The sequence below is a fragment of the Furipterus horrens genome, unplaced genomic scaffold (assembly GCF_987537825.1).
Source record: "Furipterus horrens unplaced genomic scaffold, mFurHor1.1.pri manual_scaffold_12, whole genome shotgun sequence".
In the NCBI taxonomy this organism is placed as follows: domain Eukaryota; kingdom Metazoa; phylum Chordata; class Mammalia; order Chiroptera; family Furipteridae; genus Furipterus; species Furipterus horrens.
The window spans coordinates 1957879-1984949 of record NW_028327182.1 but is presented as its reverse complement, the minus strand read 5'-3'; the positions used below and the strand labels follow the sequence as shown (position 1 = coordinate 1984949).

Sequence of the window (27071 nt, the reverse complement as noted above, 5' to 3'; positions counted from 1 at the left end):
CCCGTTCGTGACACGGAGCGTTGTTAGAGCGCTGTGAGCCAGTCAGCGGGCACTTCCGGGGTGCGTTACTTACAGTCGTGAGGAGGCATTGGGGTACTGATAGCCGACGGTCTCTGACTGTTAAAGCGTGCTCGGAGACCCGGGCGCGCCATTCCGCCAGCCAGACAGTCGCGATGTCGTGGGAGCCACTCCGAGGGGGCTGGCGTCTGAGACTCAATGTCACTGTTTTGGACACAGGTGCGGTGGATTCAGGCTCCTCCTCTTCCTCCTCTTCCAGTTTTGTGAACGGCGCCACCAGCAAAAACCTGCCCGCCGTGCAGACGGTCGCCCCCATGCCCGAAGACTCAGCCGAAAACATGAGGTGCGCGCTGCTCCCCCACTCCCCCCGCCCTCTCGGCAGGTGCAGCAGGTCGCCCCGGACGCAGAGGCGCGGCTCCGGGCTCCCGAGGACGGGGACCGTGTCCTGCCTTTGTGACTGCATTTCATAATTGCTTCGCTCTAATGCTCTTGGCTTGTTACTCATTATACAAAAATCTGTTGTTTTATTCTGGAGCCCCGAGATCTGGAATAATTTTCAGACGTTGCCTTTGATAAGTTTATAACCCGTTGTCATATGGTGCATTACAATCTCCAGTAAAATAAAAACGTGCACAAATGGGAACGTGATCAAACTGGGCGTCTCTGGGGTGGCAATGAAAAGGTTAAATACAAACTCTCAGAATAAATTTCCAAATTACGTGTAACATACATAACGGGACTTGAATAACCGACTTTTCTGTTGTGATTAATGGATAAAACTGTCTTTTTAGTCGCGTATCGCAGAGCACCCCCCGAGGAGGCCGGCCCGTTCCTGGAGGGAGATCGCACACACGTGTGGGTGTGTTCACACCTTTAATGCACGGGCCTCCCAAGTGTGCGTGTGAGGGACCCGTGAGCGAGCGAACCCACTCCTGCCCCCCTCCCACCCCCCGACCCGCAGCCTCCTCGTCACCTTCCCCCGGCCGCTCCGTTAGGTCCCTCTGTCTTTCCCGAATCTTCTGCAGACGGGGTTGTACCGTGTGCGTCCGTTTTCTGTGGCTGCTTCCCTCCCTTTGTGTCGAGGACATTCGTCCCTGTTGCCCATAGAGACCGTTTCCTTGTCTTCCACGGCCGTTCCTTTGCGGGTGGGTGTCACGGTCCCCCCGTCTGTCTCCCCGGTGACGGTCACTGGACAAAGGCGCCGCTCCCGCGTGTCCTGCACGTTTGTGCGCGTGTGCTTCGGGTCATACCGCGGAGTGGAATTTCGGAGCCCTGGTGTCTGCGCGGACTCAGCCGTACTAGGGAGCGCTGGCTGCTTTCCTTTTCCTCTCGGCGACGGGGTTGGGGTGACGGTGGTTCGTGGAACTGCAGAGGTCCCAGGCGTGCAGGGCCGGGCTGCGTCCTCTGCGTGGGCCGCAGTGCGAGTCCCGTCAGGGGGCCTCGTCGGTGGTCACGCAGGTTTCCTCAGCAGCGACCGGGGACGGTTCCTGTCTCCACATCGCTGCCCGGGCTCCCTCCGTGTCGCCAGCTACGCCGGGGCCGCGGTGGTAGCAGGGCGGTCGTGTCCCATGGGATGGCCAGTGTCCTGATGGTTAATGAAGGCGAGCACCCGCTTATGTGTTCGTTGGTCTTCCGGTTTTCCTTTCTGTGATTTGCGTGTGTGTGTGTGTCTTCCCCGATCCTGCGGCTTTTCTTACCGTTGCCTCTGACCGGTTCTGATCAGTGGAAGTGGTACACTTTATGGAGCTCGGTTTTCCAGGTTTTGTTAGTGCTCCCTCCGGGCTGGGGAACGTGGTTGCCTGCGTCTTCCCTCCTGTGTGTGTCTCCGGCCGCTTGGTCTGTGCCTTTTGTGTTCAGATGCGTTGTTCCTCTGGGATTGCGTTGTGTGAACTTAGTGACGGAGGGAGAGGACCCAGCGCCATTTGTTTGAAAGCTCTTCTTCCCCCTGTTCTGCCACGTGTGCCAGCATCAAGGGTCCCTCTGTGCTCGGCTCCGCGGGCCGTCAGCTCTGCCCCGTCTGTCTGTCTGTGTCTCCTTGTGCCCTGGTGCCGCGCTTACCTGGAGCCTTTGGTAAAGACCCGGGGCTTGTGCACCCTCTCCTTTTTCGGAAGAAAGTCTTACCTATTCTTGAGTCTTTGCAATTTCCTTTAGGTTTGAGAATTAAATTGACAAAAGCAGCTGAAAAACAGCTTGCAGTGGTTTTGGCAAGGAGTGGGATTTGTAGATTTATTGTAACCAGAGTTACATTGCATCTAAAAATCGCTGTCAGGATCGTGACTCTCAAACTATGACCGTCATATCGCCCTTCCATTTCTTCAGTTTCTCTTAATTTTTTCAGTACCAACTCTTAATTTTCTATGTTGAAGTCACATGTTTCTTATTTGACTTATCCTGAGAATTTTAATATTTTACATTTGTATCTTCTTCTGTATTTAGTTTTCAAATAAACTTTGTTGAGAGCACTTGCTTAGTGTTTAAATGCAATGAAAACACTCACTCCGAGTGTTCCTTTCAGTGAGCTCTGATCGGTTTCCGCGTCCACATAACTGCCACCGATAGATATCAAGGCACAGGTGCGACCCACCACCCCAGGGGCTCCTGGTGCCCCGTGTCCCCCCGCACCGTCCTCTGTGCCGAAGAGCTTTTGTTTGCTCGCGTGCTTGTCTGACTTGGTCCCCTGTCGCTTTGTTTTATATCCCACGTGTGAGTGACATCATCTGGTTCTTAACTCCTGTCTGACTTACGTCCCTAAGCACGATATTCTCAAGGTCCCTCCCTGCTGTCGCCAACGGCGGTGTTTCACCTTTTCTGATGGCCGAGTGGTGCTCCGTGGCACGCACGCCCCACGTCATCTTTCTCCATCATCTCTCAAAGGACACTTGGGTTGTCCCCATGTCTTGGCCACCGTGAGTAATGCTGCTGTGAACACAGGGGTGCATAGATCTTTGCAAATAAATGTTTCAAGTTTTTCGAGTAGATACCCAGAGGCAGGATTGCTGGGTCAGATGGGAACTCTGCCCTTAATTTTTTGAGGAGCCTGCAGACTGGGTCCCACGGCGGCTGCACCAGTTAGGAACCCCCTGCAGAGAATGAGGGTCCTTGTTATCCACATCGAAATGTTTCGCTTTCCTGTGGTCTGCAATTTTGTTAGAGTCATTGATAAGTTTCCCTGGTTTCTTCATGGAAAGCAGTCATTCTGTTTCTTAAAAGAATTTGCTCTTGCTATCAGGAAAAATGGCAAAGTCAGAAGAGTGTCCCGGGCAGGTGTCAGGAGTGTGATGAAGGGGCCGGGAGGTGGGGAGAGCCGTGCGGGCCTGGGAGGTGCGTCTCAGCGGGGGCCAACCGTCTGCACGGAGGCCCGGCTCTGCCCGACGCTGAGCACTGGGCGCTGGGGCGTGTGGATTCCAGACGCCACTCAAGACTGTGCAGAAGAATTACCCACCTGGTGCCCTTGTGGTGTTCCTGTGTGTGAATACCTGGGACGGAGTGAATGGTTTCTGCTGAATGAGTGAAACTAAACTGTCAAATAACACTAAGAAGTTACTACTTACCCTTTTCCCTAAATTAAGTAGACTGCTAATTTTTCTTTCAAAATAGTTTTTAACAGAACCTTTTGTTTTGGTAATTAAATGTTATTTGTATTTTTAAGGTAAAATTATACTCAAAATGCAGTGGAATAATTCATTTATTTTTATAGGACACAAGGTCAAGGAGTATTCCCTTGTTAAAATGCTTTTACATATTAATGAATAAATGTTTCATATACCTTGCAATTGGGGAAAGAGTTTCTTTTATCCTGGGTTTCTCTCGGATAAGAATTGAAATAATAGGATAGGCGCAGTGTGCATGTGAGCATGTGTGCATGTGAGCATGTGTGTGAGCATTCGTGTGTGTCCCATGTGCGTGTGGACATGTGTGTGCATATTGTGCGTGTGTGCACGCACATGCGGGTGTGACTGATTGGGGCTCCTGCTAGGTGACGAGGTCAGTGTGCGGCTGGGATGCCTGCCCGTGCCGTTGCCTTTGAGAACACGGGTTACGTGGGGAGGGAGATGGCTCCCCGTGGTCACTGCCTCTCAGGTCCCTTGAGAGGAGTCATGGCGTGTGAACAACCTCCCCGCCTTCTGCGCTGTGTGAGGCGGCCATGAGACTTCTTTACTTAGAAATTTTCTTGTTTCGTGACAGAAATCTGATTGTATCATTTCATAACACTTATTTGTACTTAAAAGCTTTGCTCTCTTGCTGGGTAAAGTGTTACATTGTCTTCTATTAGAAAATTAAAATTATGGTTGCAAGATCATATGTATAAGCATCATTTAATATTTATTAAATTCTGTAAGAAAATATTTGTGAAAAATCTTTGTATAAGTGTTCACTCTCAGACATGCCTGTTTTCATACATACCCTTGAATCAAGGTGATCAGTATATACTATTTCTATGACATACATGTGCTTAGTTGCTTAGATTAGTTCCCACTGTATATTTAACTCAGTCACCAAGAACAGTATTCTTACAATTCTGAAGCCTCTAAGGCATACATAAACCTATAAAATATGAAAACAGTTTTAAACCAAGGGAAATATTCCTGAATTTAATTAAATAACAATGTATTACCATCTGTGTAACTATGATGTGCACCTTTATAAATGTAGCATTTTTCTAAAGTAACTTTGTTCTCATTAATTATCGTGAATAGAAATATTCAAGCTTCACTCAGGAGTCGGCTGCAGGGACGCACGGTGGTCACGGTGTCCAGATCTCTCTCCGCTCCGCTCCGCGGGTCTGCTCACTGCTCTCACGGGCGTTTCCTCCGTGGGGGGTCCGTTAGTGGGGAGGGTCACAGGAAGCCGGCCGGGGCAGGCAGATGAGTGAACGTAGTAGCAGGTCCACGAAGAGGAGCTCCGTCTCTGTTGCCTGAGTTCAGAAACTGTGCCATGTCCTTCCCCGGGAACGAGGTTCCTGTTCGTAGGTCGGGATTGGACGTCCGCGATTTCCAGAGGTTCGGACCGAGAAGTAACGTTTATCTGACTTTTCATTTTGAATCGTATTTACTCGTCTTTATGTCTTACCTCCGACAGCATCACCGCAAAGCTGGAAAGAGCTTTAGAAAAAGTGGCTCCTCTCCTCCGTGAGATTTTCGTGGACTTTGCCCCGTTCCTGTCCCGCACGCTTCTCGGGAGTCACGGGCAGGAGCTGCTGATCGAAGGTACGACCTCTCCCTACCCGATTCCTTTCGTTTCCTATCATGTCTCTGTTTCCCAGGGCTTAATGCGTGTTTCTGGGGGGGCACATGTGGCCAACAGAACGTAAAGACATCGCTTCCACGCGTTCTCGTGTGACGTTCATACGTGCGTCCTCCTGGCTCATTCTTTCCCAATGGCGTGTGGGCACAGGCAGTGTCACTGCACAGCGGGGATGGGACGGGGGCCTCGGAGGGGACGCTGGCCCGAGAGCCCGGGCCCTTGCGGGCGTGTCCTCAGGGCGGCCGCGTGCCCACGGTGGGCCGCTGTGCAGTGAGCCGAGACCTGTCCGTCCTTCCGAGAGCCAGGCCGCTGTACGGGACCTTTACTCACGTCACGTGGCGTGTGCTCTGTGAGAGCCGTGCCTGGGGGCATGTAAGGCAGGACTTACCTGGGGGCTGACGAAGCCGCTGCCTTTCCCTCGACAGCCGCTCGCACGGAGCAGAAGGCACAGGGGGTAAGTGACTGTGGTGAAGAGCTGACTCATGCTCTCCAAGTAGGGGAGTTGTTCTGAACACACATGTTCCTCTTAAAAACAGGGTATATTAAAATCAGGGTGGACCTCTCGCTGCAGAGAAGTCACAAAATAAAACTGCACTCTGCCCGGTGAACACAATGCGACCTTCCCATTCACTCGCTCCCACGCTGCACTTTCAGCACAGCCACTGGTTAACATTTAAGCGGCAGGAATCTCATCGTTCACATTCACGTCGCCGCCGTCGGTTCTGGGGCGGAATAGTTCGCGCCTCTCCCTTGTGCTTAAACGGACACCGTGTGGGTTTCTTGCTGTTTCCTCACTAACACTTTCCGGCAAAGGTAAGTCGTGCAGTAAGGACGATCGGTGAGATCGTGTGGTGCGTGGACCGTGGACCGTGGACGCCGGGATGCGTTCCGGCGCCTCCCGCAGCGGAGACCCGGGCCTGCGTTCCCCTTCCCAGGGCCGGATCCCGCTGCTCTTCCGTCCCTTCCGTCCCCTCCCCACTGTGTCCCTAAGGTGACGGCCGTTCCTCTCTCTGAGAAGGAAAACTGCCAGCGGCTGTGAGGAGCTAGGAGATTCACACGGCAAACACGTGTGATGATGACCAAGTCCCACTGATCTGACTTTCTCACGTATGTGTACCTGGTCGGAACACGCCTGGGCTTGGGCAGCTGACGGTGTTTAACGTCTTACGAGAAGAAGAGGCGAGCGCGCTTGTTCTGAGTGACGCTCGGCTCTGTTTGAAGTGCCTGTCTGTGTTGCATTGTTTTCCCCGGTCACTCGGGTACTCGTTTAGTTTTTTTTCTTACAGAATAGTTAATCTTTGGTAGTTTATATTATTATGTGCTTTAAAATACAAACTAAAATAATGTGAATTTTTTCAATTTGTCACTTTTATTAGTCAGCCCGTTACATTTATTCTCGTATGACTTTAGAGTAATCAGTGTAGTTTACATCTTTTAAGGTCACCTGTTACAAAGAGCAGCTGTTTTCCCACAGCTTTAGGGGTGTGTGTGCTTCTCTTGGCAATAGTGAAGGACTCTGAAGACATTCGGTGCTTGGAGCGTGCTGGATTTTCTCTAAGGAAATTCTGACTTTAGTTTGCAAACGAATGCATTTAAATTGGAGCGAGTGTCTGTGGCCTGTGAAACCCAGCAGCCCGGGGTGCAGAGCCGTTCCATGTGTCCCCTGCAGCCGCGCGGGGGCCCTTCCCTTAAGGCTTGTGTTTAAGTGCGGGGTCGGGGACGCAGGTGTAAACTGGCGATCGTCACCGACTGGCAGGACGTGCGTGGGGCCCTGATAGTCTGTATTTAGGGGCCTGAGAAGGGCGGTGGGCCTAGGGTTGTAATTCGTAGTAAAGAAGCAGAGGCCCCGCCAGCCGACCAGAGGAGGAGGCGCTTCGAAGGGGAGGGCGCGTTGGCCCAGGGCAGGTGCCCTTCACGCGGTCCCGTGTCCATGCCACACGGGGGGAGGCTTTCTGTTCTGTGAGCATTTCCCGTTTGCCTGAGAACTCACAGAATCTCACAGGGGACTTAGTTATAAGGGTAGATGAGCGCAGGACCCCACGGTAATGCTTCCGTGCGCAGAGCTGTCTGGGCCCCGTGAGAGAACCACGCACCTCAGTCCCCATCCAGGACAGAGTCCCAGGACTTCAGTTGAAAATTCACCAGAGAGGTTTCCAGTCTAAGCTGGCCAGACAGAAGAAGGAACCAGTGAATTTGGAGACAGATTGCTTATTTGCTTTTTCTTCCTTTGCACTGTCGACACTCTGCAGGTATCTCCATGTGCTCCATTTGTCCCCCCTTCCCTCTGGCATCCCCACGCTGTGGTCTGTGTCATGGGTCATGCGTGTATGTCCTTCAGCTGATCCCTTCATTTCCTTTCATCCAGTCCCCTCCCCCTCCCATCCGACAGCTGTCAGTCTGTCCGATGTATCCATGTCTCTGTTTCTGTTTTCTTCCTCATTTTCGTTTGTTCATTAGATTCCACATATAAGTTAAATCATATGGTACATGTCTTTCTCCGGCTCATTTCACTGAACATAATACTCTCTCGGTCCATCCACGCTGTCGCAAAGGGTAACAGTTCCTTTTTATGGCTGTCTAGTATTCCGTTGTATAGACTACCACAGTCTTTTTTATCCAGTCATCTACTGATGGGCATTTGGGCTGCTTCCAAGTCTTGGCTACTGGAAATAACACTGCTATGAACATAGGGGTACATAGGTTCTTTCAAATTAGTGTTTTGGGGTTCTTATGATATATTCCCAGAAGTGAGATCACTGAGTCAAAAGGCAGATCCATTCTAATTTTTTGAGAAAACTCCGTACCATTTCACACAGTTCCTGTACCAGTCTGCACTCCCACCAACAGTGAAGGCAGCTTATTCTAAATTGTCAAGTTAGAGGAGCAAAAAGTAAAAAGAAGGAAAGAAACTGAATAGAACCTAACGGGCTCAATGGCCCCCGGTTCGGCATTCTGGGAGTGCCAGAAAGGAAAGGAGGAGTGAGACAAAAGTGTATGTGAAGAAGTAGTAGCCGAAAGGTCCTCAGATTTGAGGAAAGAGACACAGTTTCAAGAAGCTCCAGCTCAAGTTCAAGTGGGATGAGTACAGACGCACCAAGGGACAGTGTAATCCAACCGCGGTAAGTCAGCAACAAAGAAGAAGTCTAAATGCTGTAAGAGAACGCGATCTGTTCCATACAGACAGGCTTCTGCGAGATTATCAGCGGGTTTTTTAACAGAAAGCCGACGTGCATGAAAGCAGTAGGATGTATTTGAAGGAAAAAATAACTGTCGACTAAGAAACCATATCCACCCGAACTGTCCTCAAAAATGGAGGCGATGTTCCGTGTCCCAGATGAACAAAGAGACAAGGGGATTCATTGTCCCCAGGCCTGCCGTTCCAGCTGAAGCCCAGGGGTGCTAGAGAATAACTGGGAGACGCCGGAAAATACAAAGGTCTCCAGGAAAGGGGTGTATGTAGGGAACCTTGTATCACGGTACCTCCGCTGTCATACGATGTAAAGACGATTGCGTACAAATACCTGTAGCTCTGTGCTAAGGGTACACAGCGTGACGGGGTGACGTAAAATACAGAGACTGGCAGAGAGGGAAGTGGGGGTTATGCAGATGGAGGGGTTTGGGGGAGAATTGGTTGTGAAAACGTTGGTGTGTTTTATATAACCCCCATGAAAACGTCAGAGAATATATCTATAGAATTTACTCAAAAGAAACTAAGAAAGGAATCAAAACATGTCACTTTTAAAAACTCAACTGAACACCAAGGAAGGCAGTAATGGGGGGATGGTGGACAGAATGCTACGGGGCATAGAGAAAACAGTTCATAAAGGACTTCGGTCTGGATTGTTCGTGTCTAGTTTTGGCATTAGGACGGCAGTTATCAAGGGCGGGGAGGAGGGGACGTGGGCGTGTTGACTTGAGACTGACGTGGTTTTGCGGGATGAGAAGGGTCTGTAGATTGTTCGCACAGCATCGTCCATAAACAGCATCGGAAAACGGTTAAGACGGAAATGTTTGTGTTACGTGTATTTCACCACAATCTCAATACAAGACAGAAGTTCACCCACCCGTGGGAAGCCGCCTGCCTGCACCAGTAACTGAGGGTAATGTCCTGGCCCCACAAAACCTGCCACCTCGTAAGAAACCCAGTTTCATAGCACGGCGGGCGGAAGACAAACCCTTTAGTCTGCAGGTGAGGGAAACGCCAGTGGCGAAAAACCGTGTTTAAGAAAAAAGTCAAACTTCATTTGTAATCAGGGAAATGGTACAAAATGTGTGTTTGTACCCACTTTTTATAAATATATACTGAAAATTCATCCAATTGGAACAAAATGTATATTTAAAAATCCATATTTTGCCCTGGCTGGGTGGCTTAGTGGGAGCATCGTCCCGTACACCAGGGGCCACGGGTTCAATCCCCAGGCAGGGCACGGGCCTGAGTGTGGGTTTGTCCCTGGTCAGGGTGTGTACAGGAGGCAGGCAGTCGATATTTCTCTCTCTCACGCTGGTGTTTCTCCCCTTCCCCTCTCTCTAAAGTCAGTAACATGTCCTCAGGAAGGATTTTAAAAACCCATAATTATGAAGCATGTAGAACCTCCCTGTGGGCACATAAATTGCTACAAACACTTAGAAACACAACTTCGCACTGTCTTGTGAAGTTGCGCACATCCAGGTCCAATGGCTCGGCGTTCCCGTCCTCAGGCGTACGGCACGGAGTGGTATTCTGTGGCCGTACACAAGCCGGTGCAGGTACAAACTGGGCAAACTGGACGCAACCGAAATGCGCATTAACAGGAGAGCGGACGAAAATGGCACGTGTGTGCGGTATAGTAGACTACGCGGCAGTGGAATTCTATTTCACGAAAATAATATGGAGCAAAACTTAACACGAGGAAAATGCTGTTGTTTAGAGATTCATGTGTTAAAAATGAAAATGTGTCCAGGGATGATGAATCTACAGCCGTCGTTTCTCAGGGGATGGGATCTGGGAGGGGCACAGCTGTGCTTCAGGTCTACAGTTCTTCTTACACCGAGTCATCATGATCCTTAAATTACGGTCCCCACGCGGAATGAACGAGCTACAGCCAGGCAGCCCTAAATGGGGGCCGCCTGTTCTTGTAAATAAAGTTTTATTGAAACGCAGACAAGCCATGTTGTTCTGTGTCATCTAAACCGCTTCTGTGCCGCAGGGGTAGCTGGTTGACTGCCACACAGACCTTGCGGCCCAGAAAGCCAGAGCCGTGTACTAACCCTCGTACAAAACCATTGCCGACCCTGATCTGCGTCTGTGACCCCGTGGGTACATCAGAAGTATTATTTTGGAAAAGGAATAAGGAGCGATACGGTCAGATTTTCAGCTGATCGGCTTGCACATTTGATGCAGTCGGAGGGGCTCTTTTTGTGGACAAAGTTGACTGATTCTGGCTGCTCAGCCTTGACGTGGTGTTGGGAGTTTGCCAGGCGCGTGCACGTCTTGTTTCTCCAGGTCCATACTTCAGTGTCCATTATGCCCGGAAACTCCCAGCAGCTCTGTGATCGTCCTTATCTAAGTTTCTTACCAGGTGAACTTCATGAGCTAACGTGACCGTTTTTCTCCCATCTTTTACAGTAAACGGTGACAATAGTGTATCTTAAGACCTTTATTCTGGATAAAAGCATTTGTTCCAGTTGCAGCCAGAATCCTCAGGGGTAATATTTTTATTATAAAACTGTTAAAATTATAGAACCTTTGAAAAACACGTAGCTATGTAAGTGTTATACTTTTAGTCCTGATTTTGCTAGCGGTGTTAATATAATACTTAATTTTGGTTTTGTTTCCCCTTCTTGAAATCAGAACAGACACATCATTTTTCCAAGATTAGAAAAATGACAGTTTAATGAACTTTTTATATTATCTCTTTTGCTCATTATTGTTGAAATACCACAAGTCGACTTGTCCCCCAGCTGAAACCACCGGGAACGTTCAGACCTCAGACGGCAGGCCAGTGAGGACCCCGCTCAGCCCGAGAGCGCGGCAGTGACCGACTTGGGCTGCCGTTTCCCGCAGTTTTCCGGGGGCACACGCTGCGCTGCTGGGCGGGCAGGGGGTTTCCTGCGCAGCCGCCGAGCGGAGCCGAGGGGACGGTGAGCCGCGCCGGGGCCGCTGGGGAGCAGCTTCGCAGAGGAGGGAGCTGCCCAGGAAACCGGCTGCAGGGCCTTTGCGTCTTCTCGAACACGAGACCACGCGGGCAGAGGAGGAAATTCCATCGGACCCGGCACAGCACTGCCCGGAGGCGTGAAGTGCGTCACCTGCATGGCTCACGGGGCAGAAGCATCATTCCCACCTCCCGGAGCGGCAGGTCCTCGGGGTCCCCGGGAGCAGCGAGCACAGAGCCCAGGAGGGGGTCGCCCTGGCCTGCAGCCCAGCTATTTCCGGAGCAAAGGACGCTGCGGTCTGGCTGCGCGCTCTCAGAAACACGCCAAGTGAGCCCAGCAGGGTCAGGGCGACCTCCCGATACCTTCGCTGGCGGCGAGAAGCCCGGTCTCGGTTCCCAGCGTCCCAAGAACACGGCGAGACGTGCAGCGAAGCACGGACAGGTCCCACAGAACCAGGGGAACACAAGCTGGTAACGGTGACGGGTGGCGGGTTTGAAGGGCAGGGTCGTTGGCTGGTACACACACGTGTGGGCACGGAAGGGGCAACACCGCGTGTGGACAGCTGAGGAATTAAAAAGTTCTGACCAAAAATGCCCTGGATGGATCTTACGCGGACTAAGGCAGTGAGCGGGAACCAGAAGATACAGAATAGTGTCCTCAACCGATGCAGAAAGGAAGAGGACTCAATAGGGAGGGAGCGTGGAGGGGGGCCGAGAGGGGGACATGGGGACATGAGGCAGCAATAAAAACAAAGGAAAGGGGGGCAGAGCCACCGCAGTTAACACACGTGGACCTGGGGTCCGACAAGAAGGAGGCCAAGACCATCTATGTGTCTGAAGAAGTAACAGCCGAATAATTTGAAAAATTTAAATCCTAAGATCCAAGAGATTCAACTCACCGTAAGCACAATCAGCACAAAAGTAAAGCCCCCTAACCACCTGGCTCACTCGGCTGGGAGTCGTCCCACAAGGCAAAGCGTCCCCGGTTCAATTCCCGGTCAGGACCCGTGCCGGGGCTGCGGGCCAGGTCCCTGGTTGGGGGCATGTGAGTAACACAGTGATGTTTTTCTCCCTCTCTTTCTCCCTCCCTTCCCCTCGCTCTCAAAATAAATAAAATCTTTTAAAAAACACAGAAGTAAACTATGGAGCATCGTAATTAAACTGTTCTAAGTAAACATTCTAGAGAAAATCTCAAAAACAGCCCTCAACAAGGAAAGCAGCAGCAGAATCGAGCCCATACTTCACTGGCGGTGATGGTGGGGCATCAAATAAGCAGAAAGAGAGATGGTCGCCCTCCAGGGCCAGTAGGGCAACGCAGACTAAAGCCACCGCAGCTCAGCGCGGCCAGCGCTCGGGACTGGGCGAAACGAAAACCACCAGCAGTACAGACGTAGGCGGGAGTGTGGGGCGCCGGCTCTCCCTTCCTCGGCGCTGGGAATGCGGAGTGGTGGCCCCAGGAGAAAGGCTTGGGGCTTCTCACTGAGTTACCCATTCACGCACGTGCCACCCAGCATCTCATTCCTCCCTGTCTCCCGTGGAGGAGTGAGAACTGGTGTGGACAGAAGAGCCTGTGGACAAATGCTGCTCGCAGTTTTGTGTGTCATGTCCAGAAGCTGGGAAGGCTCCAGCGCCCTTCAGTGAGTCACCGTGGTGCGTCCAGACAACGGGGTGTGATGGGGCCACAAAGGGCACAAGTCGATGATAAAGCTGAGGGCTTGGGGGAGCCTCCCGGACGGCGCGAGTGCAAACGCGTACCTCGGAGGGTCGTGCTGGGTCTTTGGTTTCCGTTTCTCTGGGCGTTCTGGACATCAGAACCACGGCGGTGGTCGCCAAGTGAGGGCCGTGCGGCCGGGAGGGAGCAGAGCAGGGGGGTCTGGGCCCTAGGACTCTCCTGGGTCCGCGCTGCCGTGGAGACCCGTGACTCGGCACATGCGCTAGCGCTCATGGAAGTGTACACACGAGGCGATCGAGTGGGTTTTGACGTGTGGCCATTTAAAATTTAACTTTTTAAAAAAAATTATTTGTTTGCTTATTTATTTTATTTTTAGAGAGAGGGGAAAGGAGAAAGAGAGGGAGAGAAACATCACTGTGTGGTTGCCTCTCACTCGCGCCCCCAACTGGGGGCCTGACGTGCAACCTAGTCATGTGCCCGGACTGGGAATCGAACCAGCGACACTTGGCTCTCAGGCCAACGCTCAATCCACCGAGCCACAGCAGCCAGGACTCTAAAATTTAACTTTTTAAAGCGCTGTGAGCGGGAAATCATCACCGACTCTTAGTCAGAAATTAGGCAAACAAGAAGATACTGGGACGTTTGAGAAGGCTGATGAAATGCACACTCCCTTGAAAATATTCTTCAAAAGCGAAGGGTAACTAAGACCTCCCCAGACAGCGGAAGGGGAAGAAGCCCGTTGTCGGCACATCTGGACCCGAGAGCTGTCAGAAGAGGTTTTCCACACAGAGCGCCGATGGCTCCTGACGGGACCCGGGACGCGGGCGGGGGCCAGGGAACATGTGGACAAAGATGAAACACGCTTTTCTCACTTTTTATTTGATGCGGAAACGGCGTTTGTTAAACTTCAACACCCATTTGTGGTAAGACCTTCAAGAAAAATGGTCACGAAGGGCACAGACACCCTAAAATTGGCATTAAAAGCAAACAAACAGAAAAACAACATTAGTGTCTACCGACTAGTGACAGGCCAAAAGAGATCGGGAAGAACGGAAGGACCTTGCCTGCCATAACTTTAATATTTTCCTGGAGGGTCTGAGTAGCAAGGTGAGGCAAGGAATAAAAGCAGAAGGCACACAGATTAGGAAGAAGGAAGTAAAACCACTTTCAAGTGCAGAAGAAATTATCATGTATGTAGACAGTCTCATCCATCGCTGACCAGACTGTGAAACGGTACAGCTTTGAAAGACAGTTTGGCAGTATTTTCTAGTTAAACATTCAACTAAGCCCGGACTCCGCAGCCCCTCTGTAGTTGGTATCCAAGGGAAACGCACACCTGTCTACGCAAAGACACGTAAAGTTTCACAACATCCATAACGACCACAAACGGGAATCAGCCACCATACTCCTCAAAACCTGGGTACGCGCATGTGTGTATACCCACGCGGTGAACTGCCAGTCAGCACGGAAGGGCGTGGGTGAGTGCTGGGCTTGCATCTCAGGAGCGCGTGTAAGAGGCCCTGGCCCAGGTGAGCTCACCTGTGCGATCTGACCTCTGTGAGGCACCAGGGCAGGACAGACCTTTCCACGGCGCACGGGGCAGAGCTGTGGTCGCCTGAGGCAGGGGCCGGGCACCCGGAAGCTTTTCGGGGTGCAGATTGTCTTGGGCTAACGCAACTGTACTTTCAGAATGGACACAGTGTATTTTACTTATGGAACATGGTGGGCGCTCGTTTAGTTTTAACACGAGGAGAGGACGGCTGTGTCTTCACGCACGGAGCTCGCTGTTCTCGCTGCCCACGCGCTGACCGGCTGAGCCGCAGCTGGGCTCCGGCTGCGTCCTGGGAAACGGGGGGTAGATGAGGAGTCAGAGCAGCCCGTTCAGAGGGCAGGTCCGCCGCCTGGTCTCCCAGAGAGAGGCAAGGGGGAAAGCTTGCAGGAGGGCGTCTTCCTCACAGAGGGGAGGCAGGAACGACCACGGCCCAGGGTGGCCGTGTGGGACTCGTGGGGGCGGCTCTGAGCCCCACCGCGGGAGGGCCTGCGTGCGAGGAAGTCGGCATTAGCAGCAGAGACACTGATTCCACACTAAGACGTGGTTGGCTAATATTTCTGTCCCACAGACTGCTAGGGTATAGGACCGGTATCGTACGTTCCATGATGACATCGTTTGAAAGGAAGCAGTTTTCTCTTTTGTCTAATAAAGTTCTCGTACGGTGTTCTCACACAAAAGAGGACGGGCCCATATTTAGATCTACACCCCGGCGGCTGGTAGGAGCTTTGGTTGCCTTGGAAGACGAGGGCGTATGGATGCTCTCAGTACCGTTAGTAGCATGAAGACAAGGTCTGCATAGTTCATGAAACATACAACATCGCATGTCAGGTCAGCTTGGGAGGCTACATGTACGCAGCGGGTGTCATTTTAATGGACCCAGAGAAGTAGCTTCACGTGGTGACAAGTGGCCCGCCTGCTGAGGTGGACGTGACGTCTACACGCACAGGCGAGGACCCGGGACCCTCCAGGCACCACGCTTGAAATCAGCTTTTACTGTTCTGCCTCCTGAGACTTGTGCACGTTAGAGAGACACACAACTGGGAGAGAAAAGGTGGACTGGAAACCGTAAGAGAGGAACAGATTGCTGAGCAGTTCTGTTACATTATAGTGGTTGTATTTTCCAGCCAGTTTTTATTCTTAGGACATAATATAGTTGTAAAATGTGAATACTTTTGTGTTTGGTCTCCATTTATTTAGTAGCCAATGGCCCTCTATGTCTCTGTTACTCTTAAGAAAAATCCATATTTTAATTGACTTCTAATTTTTCCAGTATATAAGGTTACAGTTCAAATTTTTTTATCATATTAAATTCCATACTTTTTTAAAAAGTTGAGAATATATTTATTTTTTCTTTCCATTTCGACAGATTCATGGAAAGCATGTACTTCAAAGGTCACACTGGAACCAAAGCATCTGTCGCCCCAGGTGACAGGGGCGGGGTGAGGACGCTGGCCGGCGCCTGTGTGTGTGCGGGGCAGCCAGGCCGGGGCCGCTCCCTCCGTGGGAGCAGGGCGCTGTTGTGCGTTAGAAGCGGCCGTCGGCACTGGGGCCGGGGAGGCAGGGGCAGAGTTTGCCATGCAGAACGAGTCCTGAGCGCCGCTGGGAGGGACGGATCCAGTAATGAGCCGAAGCCAGCTTAGGAATTACTTATGCAGGCCTCTCATTTCCCTGAACCATGGCGTCAGCACACACGCAGCCTCACATGCGTCCCAGCGACGCTCTGTAGAGACAGCAGGTGCGTCAGGATTCTCCGCTGGAGATCTCCACGTTTGCACATTGTAGTTACAGAAGGCCGTGGGGTCAGTGCGTCCCTGGTCGGTAAGAACGAGGGATTCAGAAACTTCCTGTAATTTCTCTTTCCGCGATCGTGACGTGCTTCCGGTCTGCTCCGTGTGCCTGGCTGACTCCCCCAGAGCCTCGTGTCGTGAACGTCCTCTGGGCAGACTCATCTGATACCCTGGGCCAGGGGTTTGCAGCCTGGGCACCGCGGCCGGCTGGCGTGCCGGGGGAGTCTGTCACACGTGTGCCAGCCGACTGTGGCGTCGTGCATTGGCCTCTTCCCCGTGGACTTCAGACGAACAGACGACAACAGCCGTCTGGTGGGAATGAATCAAAAGCGTCCCTAACTGCCGGCTCATCAGCAAGTACATACGTTGTGGTGTGCCACCGAATGGTGTCGGTTAGTGTCCTGTGCCGTACGGTGAGATGGTTGAAAACTGCTGTTGGAGACCGGGCGCCCTTGTGTTAACATTTCATGTGACAACGTGCTTTTTTGTTTTGGGGGCATCTGCCAGCTTCGTAACTGGTGACCCATATCTGTGGAATTACTTGGTAGTGTCTCTGTCACTAGCCACACATGACGCTCCACAAGGGACCCAGGTCTGCCAGTGTGTCTGGCGTCAAACGTGTGGCCTCACTCGCCGGGGGACGGGCAGACGGGGGAGCAAGGGACGCTGTTTTCTGTAGACAGGCGTGTGCCAGCCATGGGATGGGAGAGAAGGGTACAATTTATTTAACGTGAAACAAGCAAAAAACAAGAATTCCTCAATTTCCTTATTCTAACATTGAAGATTTTATGAGTAATGGACAGAGTAATGGATTTTTAATATTGCCCATGAAATAATGTTTTATTTTGTTTTTATTGTAAAAGTGTTGATATTCACCCTGATACTGTTTTATTCTCAACTATCTTCCTAAAATAAAATTCCGTAAAGTAACAGCACGCAGCGTGGATGACTTGCTGGCCCAGTTTGGGCCTGGCAGGAAACCAGGGCCGTGGAAGGGCACACCTGCTCGTGTCTGCTGTTGGAAATTGTGGCAGGACACACACCCAGGGGTGAAACCTAGATTCTGATCGTCCTTAGAAGAATTTTGAACAAAGATGGAGGCACAGGTAGACAGGCTTCACCTCCTTCCACACCCATAAGAAGCATCACATCTGCCTCAAAACAAAAAACCACCAGAACTACCAGAAAATCAAGCTGCATGGAAGTACAATGAACAAAGACATAAAGACGAAACACTCATCCAGACGGGTAGGAGGGGCAGAGATGGGGAGTCAGGATGGAGAGGATGTGGCGTGGAGGCAGCAGCATCAGGAGGGACACCTGGGGAGCGCTCCCACCATCAGACCACACACACCCTGTAGCTCATGGTTCCAGTGCTGGGAAGGTAAAGCCTTATTGCTTCTGTCAGTGAAAACCAGTGGAAGCGGGGGCAGCGGAAGAAACTGTTGGTCTCTCATGAGAGTCTGTTTAGAGCCCCCACCCCCACAGTCCTAGAGCACCAGCAAACCCACCCACTCTGGATCCATCACCAGGGCAACAGCTAGAGGGGTGCCAGTCACATATGAGAAGCAGGTGAAGTGACTGGAAATGGGGTGAGTGCCAAGCAAGCAGCATTGTTCCTTCTCTGTCCTCACCACAACGTGGTGAAACGAGTTGTTCCATACTGACAAATACCTAAGGTTCTGCCCCTTATAACAGGTACCACAGCTCTACCAAGACACAGAGGCAAACACACACAGGAGGCTGTCAAGTTGAGGAGACAGAGAAGTATGGCCCAAAAGAGGGAATAGATCAAGGTTCCAGTGGGAGAACTAAGCAATGAGGAGATGCAGAGTTCAAAACACTGGTGATAATGATGCTTATAGAAATGATTGAGTACAGCAAATGCATAAGGGAAGAAGCAAAGGCTGTGTTAAATGAAACAAAGGAAAATCCACATAAAACCAGTGGTGAAAGGAAGGAAACCGGGGTTCAAATCAATGATTTGGGACATAAGGAAGAAATAAACAGTCAACCAGTACAGAATGAGGAAACAAGGATTGAAAAAAATGAGGAGAGGTTTAGGAACCTCTGGGACAACTTTAAACATGTCAACATCCAAATCATAGGGGTGCCAGAAGGAAAAGAGGAAGAACAAGAAATTGAAAACTTATTTGAAAAAATAATGAAGGAAAACTTCCCAAATTTGGCAAATGAAATAGACATACAAGTCCAGGAAGCACACAGAGTCCCAAACAAGCTGGACCCAAAGAGGACCACACCAAGACACATCATAAAAGAGAAAAGAGAGTTATCTACAAAGGGGTTCCCATAAGACTGTCAGCTGATTCCTCAAAAGAAACTCTGCAGGCAAGAAGGGACTGGCAAGAAGTATTCAATGTGATGAAAAGCAAGGCCCCACAACCAGGATTACTCTATCCAGCAAAGCTATCATTTGGAATGGAAGGGCAGATGAAGTGCTTCCAGACAAGGTTAAGCTAACGGAGTTCATCATCACCAAGCCATTATCATGTGAAATGTTAAAAAGACACATTGAAGGAAAAGAAGATCAACACTATGAACAGTAAAATAACAACAAACCCACAATTATCAACAAATGAATCTAAAAAACAAAGCAAACAACCAGAATGGGAACAGAATCATAGGTGTGGGGATCATTTGGAGGGTTAACAGCTGGGAGGGGGAAGGGGGAGAAATGGGGAAAATGGTGCAGGGACTAAGAAGCATAATCGGTTGGTACAAAACAGACAGGGGGACGTTAAGAATAATATAGGAAAGGGTGAAGCCAGAGAACTTACATGCAAGAGCCCTGGACATGAACTAAGGGGCGTGGGATTGCTGAAGGGAAGCAGGTTACTGGGCAGAGGGAAGCAAAGGCGGAAAATATTGGGACAACTGTAACAACATAATAAAATATACTTTAAAAAAATCTTGAACGGGGGGAACAAAATGCAAATGTGACTGAGAAAGCGTCAGTCAGCCGCAGGCAGCAGGTTTAGGTAGGACGGTCCGGAGGCAGGGAGAAGCAGTAAGATCTCCTTGGACAAACCCTGAGCTTCCGTGGCGGTCTAGCGTAGACAGAAAGGGCCTCCAAGAGCGTGGCTGAAAGGCAGCCCTAACTCAGAGACCGTGGGAGTGCGGGGACCCGCGGCTCCCTTCTCTCCACCCGAAGCCCGCTGTTTCATTCTGCACTGGACACGCGCCTGCCAACGCAGGGGCCGCAGGTGAGCTGGTCACTCCCGACCCACAGCTGCCGGCCTTCACGGGCCGTCGTCGCGCCTGAAACCCTGGAGGGTACAACCCAAAGCCCTGGGAGCCCCCAGGGGCCGATCATGTCCCGGATTTTCACTTCATCTCACCGCCAGATGCCCAGCGATCCCCTGCTTTTCATTCCTGGTCTCAAGTGAAGCATGAAATGGAGCTGGTGCTGCCGCACGGACCAGGACCGTGTGCCGGGCCATACCGTTTCCCTCCCGTCTCCCGCACGCACTCTTGTCCCAGTTTGGACGAGTAAGACCTGAAGGAAGGACTTAGAACCATGGATGTCCATGCCAGAGAGGATGGCGGGCGTCGTTTAGTGCAGGAGTCGGTGACATTTTTGCTTAAGGGGCCAAAAAACAGCACTTCAGGCTTTGTGGCCACATGGTCTCTGTCACCGCCTCTCAGCTTTGCCATTGGAGCGAGGAAGGAGCCGCAGACCGTCTGTGAAGGAATGCTGTATGAATTACATGTGTCATGAAATCGTTTCCTTTTGTTAACCATTTGAAAGTACAAAAGCTGTTCTTAGCTTGCCGGCTGTATAAAATAGGGGGTAGCCCCGCTGCAGGGACGCCCGGGGTGGGGGGGGCGGGCCACCGTGGTACGGCCTGGTCAGCCCCGCACACGCAGGCAGCATGTAGGTAAAATTCTGGATCCTCACCTGAGGACATTTTTCCGCTGCTTGTTAGAGAGAGAGGAAGGGAGAGAGGCATCGATTGGTTGCCTCCCATTCGCACGCAGACTGGGGAGCAAACCTGCGACCCTTTGGTTACTGGCCGACGCTCCAGCCCACTAGGCCACACTGCCCAGGGCCAGACAGGACTGCTCAGCGGCGTTCTGTGACAGAGCACAGGTAGGTCAGCGTGTGGGACACAGCGAGAGGAAGCGCTGGTGCACAGCGTTCGTTCCACGTGATGGAAGATGTTCTGCGTTAGGATGTGATGAAAGCTCTTCACAGTCCTTAACCTTCTGTGGAGCAGCAAAGATTTTTCATATCAAGAAAAGGGAGCGCCAGTCCCGGCTCAAGTTTACACAGCTGCTTGGTTTGGCCTCTACGGCCAGATTTTCCCATTTTCAGCCCAGAACTCCTTTGACTTCATTAAAAACTCAATCCAGATTGAAGAATTCGGGACTGCTCATAAAATCGCCTCGTTCTGAGCCCCCAGAGTAAACCCCGAAACTGGAAAGTCTGGAAAGAGGCGTGAGACCTGACTGGTCGTCCCTCCCCCGGCGCCGGGGCGGGCCAGCGGCCCCTGTGCTTACACACCGGCTCCGCCAGAGGGGATTCAGGGTGTGCCCAGCTCCTGCGGCCCGGTCCCCGCCGTGCAGACGTGGCGCCCCGTCTCCGGTTGCAGAGGCTGGGTCAGGCCCAGGCCACGTCACCCTCGGCCATCACTCCCCAGTCTGTCTTTCTCGGGTATCAAAACACAGTTCCCCACATTACAGATGCCCCTTAATTAGGCGGAGTTGTCCAGTGTGAGTGGACTCCGGGTCACAGAAATAAGCCCTTTGTGCAGGGACTCTGTCCCCAGCAGCCTTCCCAGCGGCCAAGTCAGCATCTTCGGTTTCCTGTGATTATTTCCCAGCCCTCCCTTCTCGCCGCGCGCTGTCCTCAGTTTTCCTGCTGACGGACCTCATCTCTGTCCCCTCCGCAAGTGCCATGCTTCTGCAAACGGCGGGCGCCCGACCCGTTACCGCAGAGGACAGCGTGCTCATGGTTTCGTTCTTCGTTTTTCCTCTGTGCAATAATGCAAACCAAGACCGTAAGCTTTTTATGCCTGCTAACATTTTGATCAACTAGTACTCTTCTTTTTATTTCAACTACTCTTAAGCCAGCAGGTCATCTGACTGTTATCTCTTTGCACTTTTCCCCGAGGACAGTCTTTCTCCCTGTGTCTTTCAAGTTCTGTTCCCAGGCAGCGGTTTGTCCTCCCTGCTTTGTTCTGCGTAGATGTCGGCCCTCCACATGGAATCGGGGCTCATAGCCTCTGTGTCCTTGGTACCCAGAACTCCGTGGCTTCTGCACACAACAAAGCCCATTGTACCTAATGGAATCCATGAGCTGCCGTCCGGGCTGGTGATGGCGGGCTTTGCTGTGGGGTCTTGTTTTCTCTTCTGCGTGGAAACGTGACCTGTGCCCACGCCCCACGTGCTGCTCCCACGGTGCTCCGCAGGGTCGTGCTGATTCCGCTCAGTCCAGCCTAAGATGAGGCGTATTATTTTAACTTTAAAACTAATTAATTAAAGAAGATTATACACGGATTTCCACAGCTGTACATTGCCACATTTAAACTAGAAGATATTCGTACTTTTTTTTTTGTATTTGTTTTGATAGAGTAGTTGTTTATATCAGATGAAACAGACACTGTTTAACTTAATAATGCCATTTGTGACCGCTGACCTTGGACTCATCTCTGAGTCATTTCCCAAGAAACTTAGAACTGTCGTGACTTCCAGTTAAATACTCCCTGCTGTTACCTCTCAGTCCCACCGTTTTGCTATGACAGTATGCGTTACTTTAATAACATTGCTTTCTTTCTTAGTGAGTTTATCGGGGTGACACTGGTTAGTAAACTCCCAGGGGGTACTGTTCTACAGCACGTCCTCAGGGTACCGTCTGTGTGCTCACGGGCCCAAGTCAAGCCTCCTTCCATCACCACTCCTCTGCCCTTCCCCCTCCTCGTCCTCCCCTGTACCCCCCTTTCCCAGACAACACCCCACCGCAGGGCTGTCTGTGTCCATGAGGTTGTGTTAGTTGTTTAATCCCCTGCGCGTCTCACGCAGCCCCCAACGCCCACCCCTCTCATAGCTGCCGGTCTGTCTCTATGACTCTGTTTCTGTTTTATTTGTTAGTTTATTTCATTAGATCCGCACGTGAGTGAGATCACACGGTCCTTGTCTCTCTCTGACCGGCTTATGTTGCCCAGCCTAATGCCCTCCAGGCCCATCCGCGCTGTCACAGAGGGTAAGCTGTCCTCCTTCCTTACAGCCGAGGAGTGTCCACTGTGTGAATGAGCCACCGCTCTTCTATCCGCTCAGCCACGGTGGGCGCTCGGGCTGCTTCCAGGTCTTGGCGACTGTGAGTAAGGCTGCAGTGAGCATGGGGGTGCCTGTGTTCTTTCTGATCAGTGTTTCAGGTTGTTTGGGTTACATTCCCAGAAGTGCAGTTGCTGGGTCGTAAAGCAATTCTTTTAAGTTTTTGAGGACCCTCCACACTTTCCCTCACCGGCCGCCCCCGTCTGCATTCCCACCAGCCGGGCATGAGGGCCCCTTTCTCCACGTCCTCGCCAGCGCTTGTTTGTTGATTTATTGATGATGGCCATTATGAAAGGTATGAGGTGATAATCTTAGTGTGGCTTTAATTTGCATCTCCCTGATGATTAGTGACAGTGAGCATTTTTTCATATGTCTGTTGGCCACCCGTATGTCCCCTTTGAAGAAGTGACTATTCAGGTCCTTAGCTCATTTTTAATAGGATTTTTTGATGCTGAGTTAAGTTCTTTATAAATTTTGGATATTAACCCCTTATCAGATTTACTATCGATGAATATACGTACTCTCACCTTCAGTAAGTTGTCTTTTATTTTGCTGGTGGTTCCCGTTGCTGGGCTAAAACATTCCCCTGTGATACGGTCCCATTTGTTTTTGCCTGAAGAGATACATCAGACGAGAAATGTCTGGGACTTTACGGCCCGTGTTTTCTCAAGGATTTAGATAGTTTTGAGTATGGCATTTAAGTCTTTATTCCACCTTGAGTTTCTTCTTGTGTGTGGTGTAAGGAAGTGCTCTGGGTTCATTCTCTTTGCCCGTAGCTGTCCGGTTTTCCTGACGTTTCCTGAACAGACTGTCTTTACCCCGTCGTATGTTCCTGAAGACGTGGGCTGATTTCTGGGCTCTCTGTCCTGCCTCACTGCTCTGCGTGTCTGCTCTTCTGCCAGGACACTGCTGCTGTGATCACTGTGGCCTGTACTGTAGTTGGAGAGCAGGGAGCGCGATTCCTCCAGCTCTGTTCTCCTTTTCCAAGATCGCTGTGGCCATTCGGGGTCGTTTCTGGTTCCACACAGATTCCTGGAGTATTTGTTCCAGTTCCGTGGAGTGTGCCGCCGGCATTTTGATAGGAACTGTGCTGCATCTGTAGGTTGCTTTGTGTGGCGTGGACATTATAATGACGTTAATTCTTCCCGTCCGTGAGCACGGTATGTGCTTCCACTTACGTGTATCTTCTTCAGCTTCTTCAGTGTCTTCCATTTTCCAAGGGCAGCTCGTCTACAGCCTTGAGTGCATTTATTTCTAGGTATTTTATTATTTTTGAAGCAAATATGAATGGGACTGTTTTCTTAATTTTCCTTTCTGATAAACAGTTCATTACTGGTGTATAAAAATGCAGCTAATTTCTGGATCTTTATTTTGTATCCTGCTACTTTACTGAATTTATCAGATTCAGTAGTTTTTTGGTGGAATTCTTGGGGTTCTCTATTCACAGTGTCATGTCGTCGGCAAACAAGGACAGTTTTACTCCTTCCTTCCGAGTTCTGATGACTTTGGTTTCTTCCTGTGCGGTCGCCGTGGGGAAGACGTCCCGCGCGATGCTGCAGAGGAGCGGTGAGGCCAAGCGTGTCTGTCCTGCTCCCGGTCTGAGGGGGACAGTTGTAGCTTCTCCCCACGGAGCATGATGTCGGCTGTGGGGCTGTCGTGTGTGGGCGTTATTACGTTGAGGTGTGCTCCCTCTGTCCCCACTTTGCTGAGAGTTTTTTATCAGAAGTGGTGCTGGATTTTACCAAATGTCTTCTGCATCTATTGCTTTGATCGTCTGATTTTTATCTTTCATTTTGTTTATGTGGTATTTCACGTCTATTGATTTGCAGATATTGTACCAATCTTGCATCCCTGAAATATATCCCACTTGGTCATGGTGTATGATATTTTTAACATATTGCTGGATTCGGTTTGCTAATATTTTGTTGAGGCTTTTAGTATCTGTGTTTATCAGGGATATGGGCCTATAATTTTCTTTCTCTGTGGTGTCTTTTTCTGGTGTTGGAACTAGGATAATGCTGGCTGTATAAAATGAGCTTGGAGTCTTCCTTTTTAGAAAATTTTTTTGGAATAGTTTGAGAAGGAGAGGTATTCTGTATTTGTTTTTGTTTCTTTTTGTTTTGTTTTTTTTTTTTGTTTTTTAACTCCTCACTGAAGATATATTTCTTCTTTAGATAGTGAGGGACCGACCTGCTGTGGCTCAGTGAATTAAGCATCGGCCTGCGAGCCAAGTGTCACTGGTTCGATTCCCAGTCAGGGCACATGACTAGGTTGCACATCAGGTCCCCCGTTGGGGGCACGAGTGAGAGGCAACCACACAGTGATGTTTCTCTCCCTTTCTTTCTCCTTTCCCCGCTCTCTAAAAATAAATAAATAAACAAATAAATAAATTATTGAGAAAAAGAGAGGGAGAAACAGTGATGTGTGAGAGAAGCGTCAGTCAGTTGCCTCCTGTACAGCCCCTGACCGGGGATCGAACCCACAGCCTTTGGGTGTGTGGGACGACACTCCAACCGACTGAGCCACACCAGCCAGGCTGGGTAGATAACCTTTTCAAACTAGTCTTGAACATAGATTTTAAATTCAAACCTTCTAGGAATATTTTAGTAGAAATATTTGAATCAAAATGAAGAATTTATTGTTCTGAGCACAGATAAGGAACTTTGTTACTAAGACATCTTCTCAGGGCACTTCGACAATTTCAGCCTGTCATCACTGGCCAAGGTTAGCGCGGTCCCGACCGGAACCGGGGTTCGCGTGTCTCACCTCTGCGCCTCCCTTGGCCTGAAAGTTCTTTCTGCCGGACGCCTTTATCACGGTTACCGAACGGCTGTCTTTTACCGGTTATGTGACTTAGCTTCTTACCTCCGACTTCACAGATGTATTATCAAGAAAAACAATACACAGTGTTTCCGTTTTGCATTAAAATATTTACGTGTTGAAAGAAAATGAGCTAATGTTTGTCTGAATCCAAAAACAAAGAACTTAAAGGGTATATAGTACTACAAAAGCAACTTTAAATTTACTTGAATTTTATAACTTTAAAATTATTAAGTGTACTTATTTGAGAATTAAATAAACGAAAGTGAGAATTTGGGTTGTTTGGAACTATAACTATACAAATTATACATTTATATATACATGCAGTGTTTAATAGGAGGATCCCATGTTTTATAGACTATAAATGGTTTTATTTCTAAAATAAAGGCATTAGTATAACGATTTTTATTCAGCTGTTCACTATTCATGTAATTTAATTGCATGACTATTTAACTGAGTGTTTTTCTTCTTTGGAATGTTAATATTTCTGGAAGTGAAATACATAGTTAGAACACGTATCATTCTTAATAAATATGGGACCAGCGTCGCTCCTGGGAGGTGAATGTCAGTGTTTGACCTGGACACCGTGTACTGGTTTGGGAGCGCGAGCGAGTCCCTGAGCTTCAAGGAGCGACGGGAGAACAGAAGGGAGACCGCAGTGGCACCTGGTTCTGAAGTTACATTAGCCCGGAGCCAGCGGAGGGACCCAGGTGACGGACGACGGTGACAATGCCCCTTGCTTTCCTCATTCTCCTTACTCCTCATTGCTGTGATGGACTCAGAAGTCAAGAAAGGGGCGACATAGGTCAGCCACGTCCACAGTGGAACCTGAGTCTCATGCTGCTGTGAGTAAAGGCATTTAATTAAAGCCACAAAAATAGTGGTTTCATGCTATTCCGAGGCACAGTGTTTCACCGTAACTTTTTCAGTGTGGGACCTCCCGGGCTGCCCCACACCTGTGTTTTCTTTGCTCCTGGGCTCTTAGCTGCTTAAAGCCAAACCCTGTCACCGTACTGAGTGGCCCTACAACAAATTATTTCAATGAGCACGTCCCAGGGGTCAGCAGCACAAAATGTAAGGAATCCCACGGGATTTGGACGTTGCAGTCCGTCCTTTAGTGTGTGAATGAAAAGCAGTATTTCAGTGGGACTTGCAGTCTGACGTTAAAGTCACATGGGGACAAGAAGAAAGTGACCCTGGACATCAAGAACGTGCCCGTCTTTCCCCTGACAGGATGCTCTTGACGACCCGACACAGAGCTGGCTTCTGCAGCGCAGGCAGCAGCGGGGCCTCAGGGGCGGGCGCCAAGGCTGCGAGGCCGTCCGCACCGCTCAGGTGACAGCGGCTCACAGGCGGGCACCTGTGGAGGGACAGCCGCCCCCGCCTCGTTGCTGCCTGTGACCCAGCGCCCTGCGAAAATCTCCTACGGAAGGGTATGAGCACAATGATTCTAAAAAATCAGTTTGGAGGAACAGTTTGCTTTCAATAGATCCATGGAAATGATTGCCTGGATGTTGGCTTACTACAGTCACAGCGAATTCTGTTTCTGGGAA

General features: G+C 50.4%; 1 protein-coding gene across 2 annotated transcripts in view; it reads left to right on the top strand.

The window, feature by feature from the left end:
• Positions 1 to 27071, top strand: part of NBEA (neurobeachin) — a 377725-nt gene that overhangs the window by 122668 nt on the left and 227986 nt on the right. For both annotated transcript variants that reach the window (XM_090258648.1, XM_090258647.1), the window contains exons 32-33: positions 238 to 361; positions 5098 to 5225. In XM_090258648.1, coding sequence (XP_090114774.1) covers positions 238 to 361; positions 5098 to 5225 — 252 coding nt within the window. The remainder of the gene's footprint in view (positions 1 to 237; positions 362 to 5097; positions 5226 to 27071) is intronic.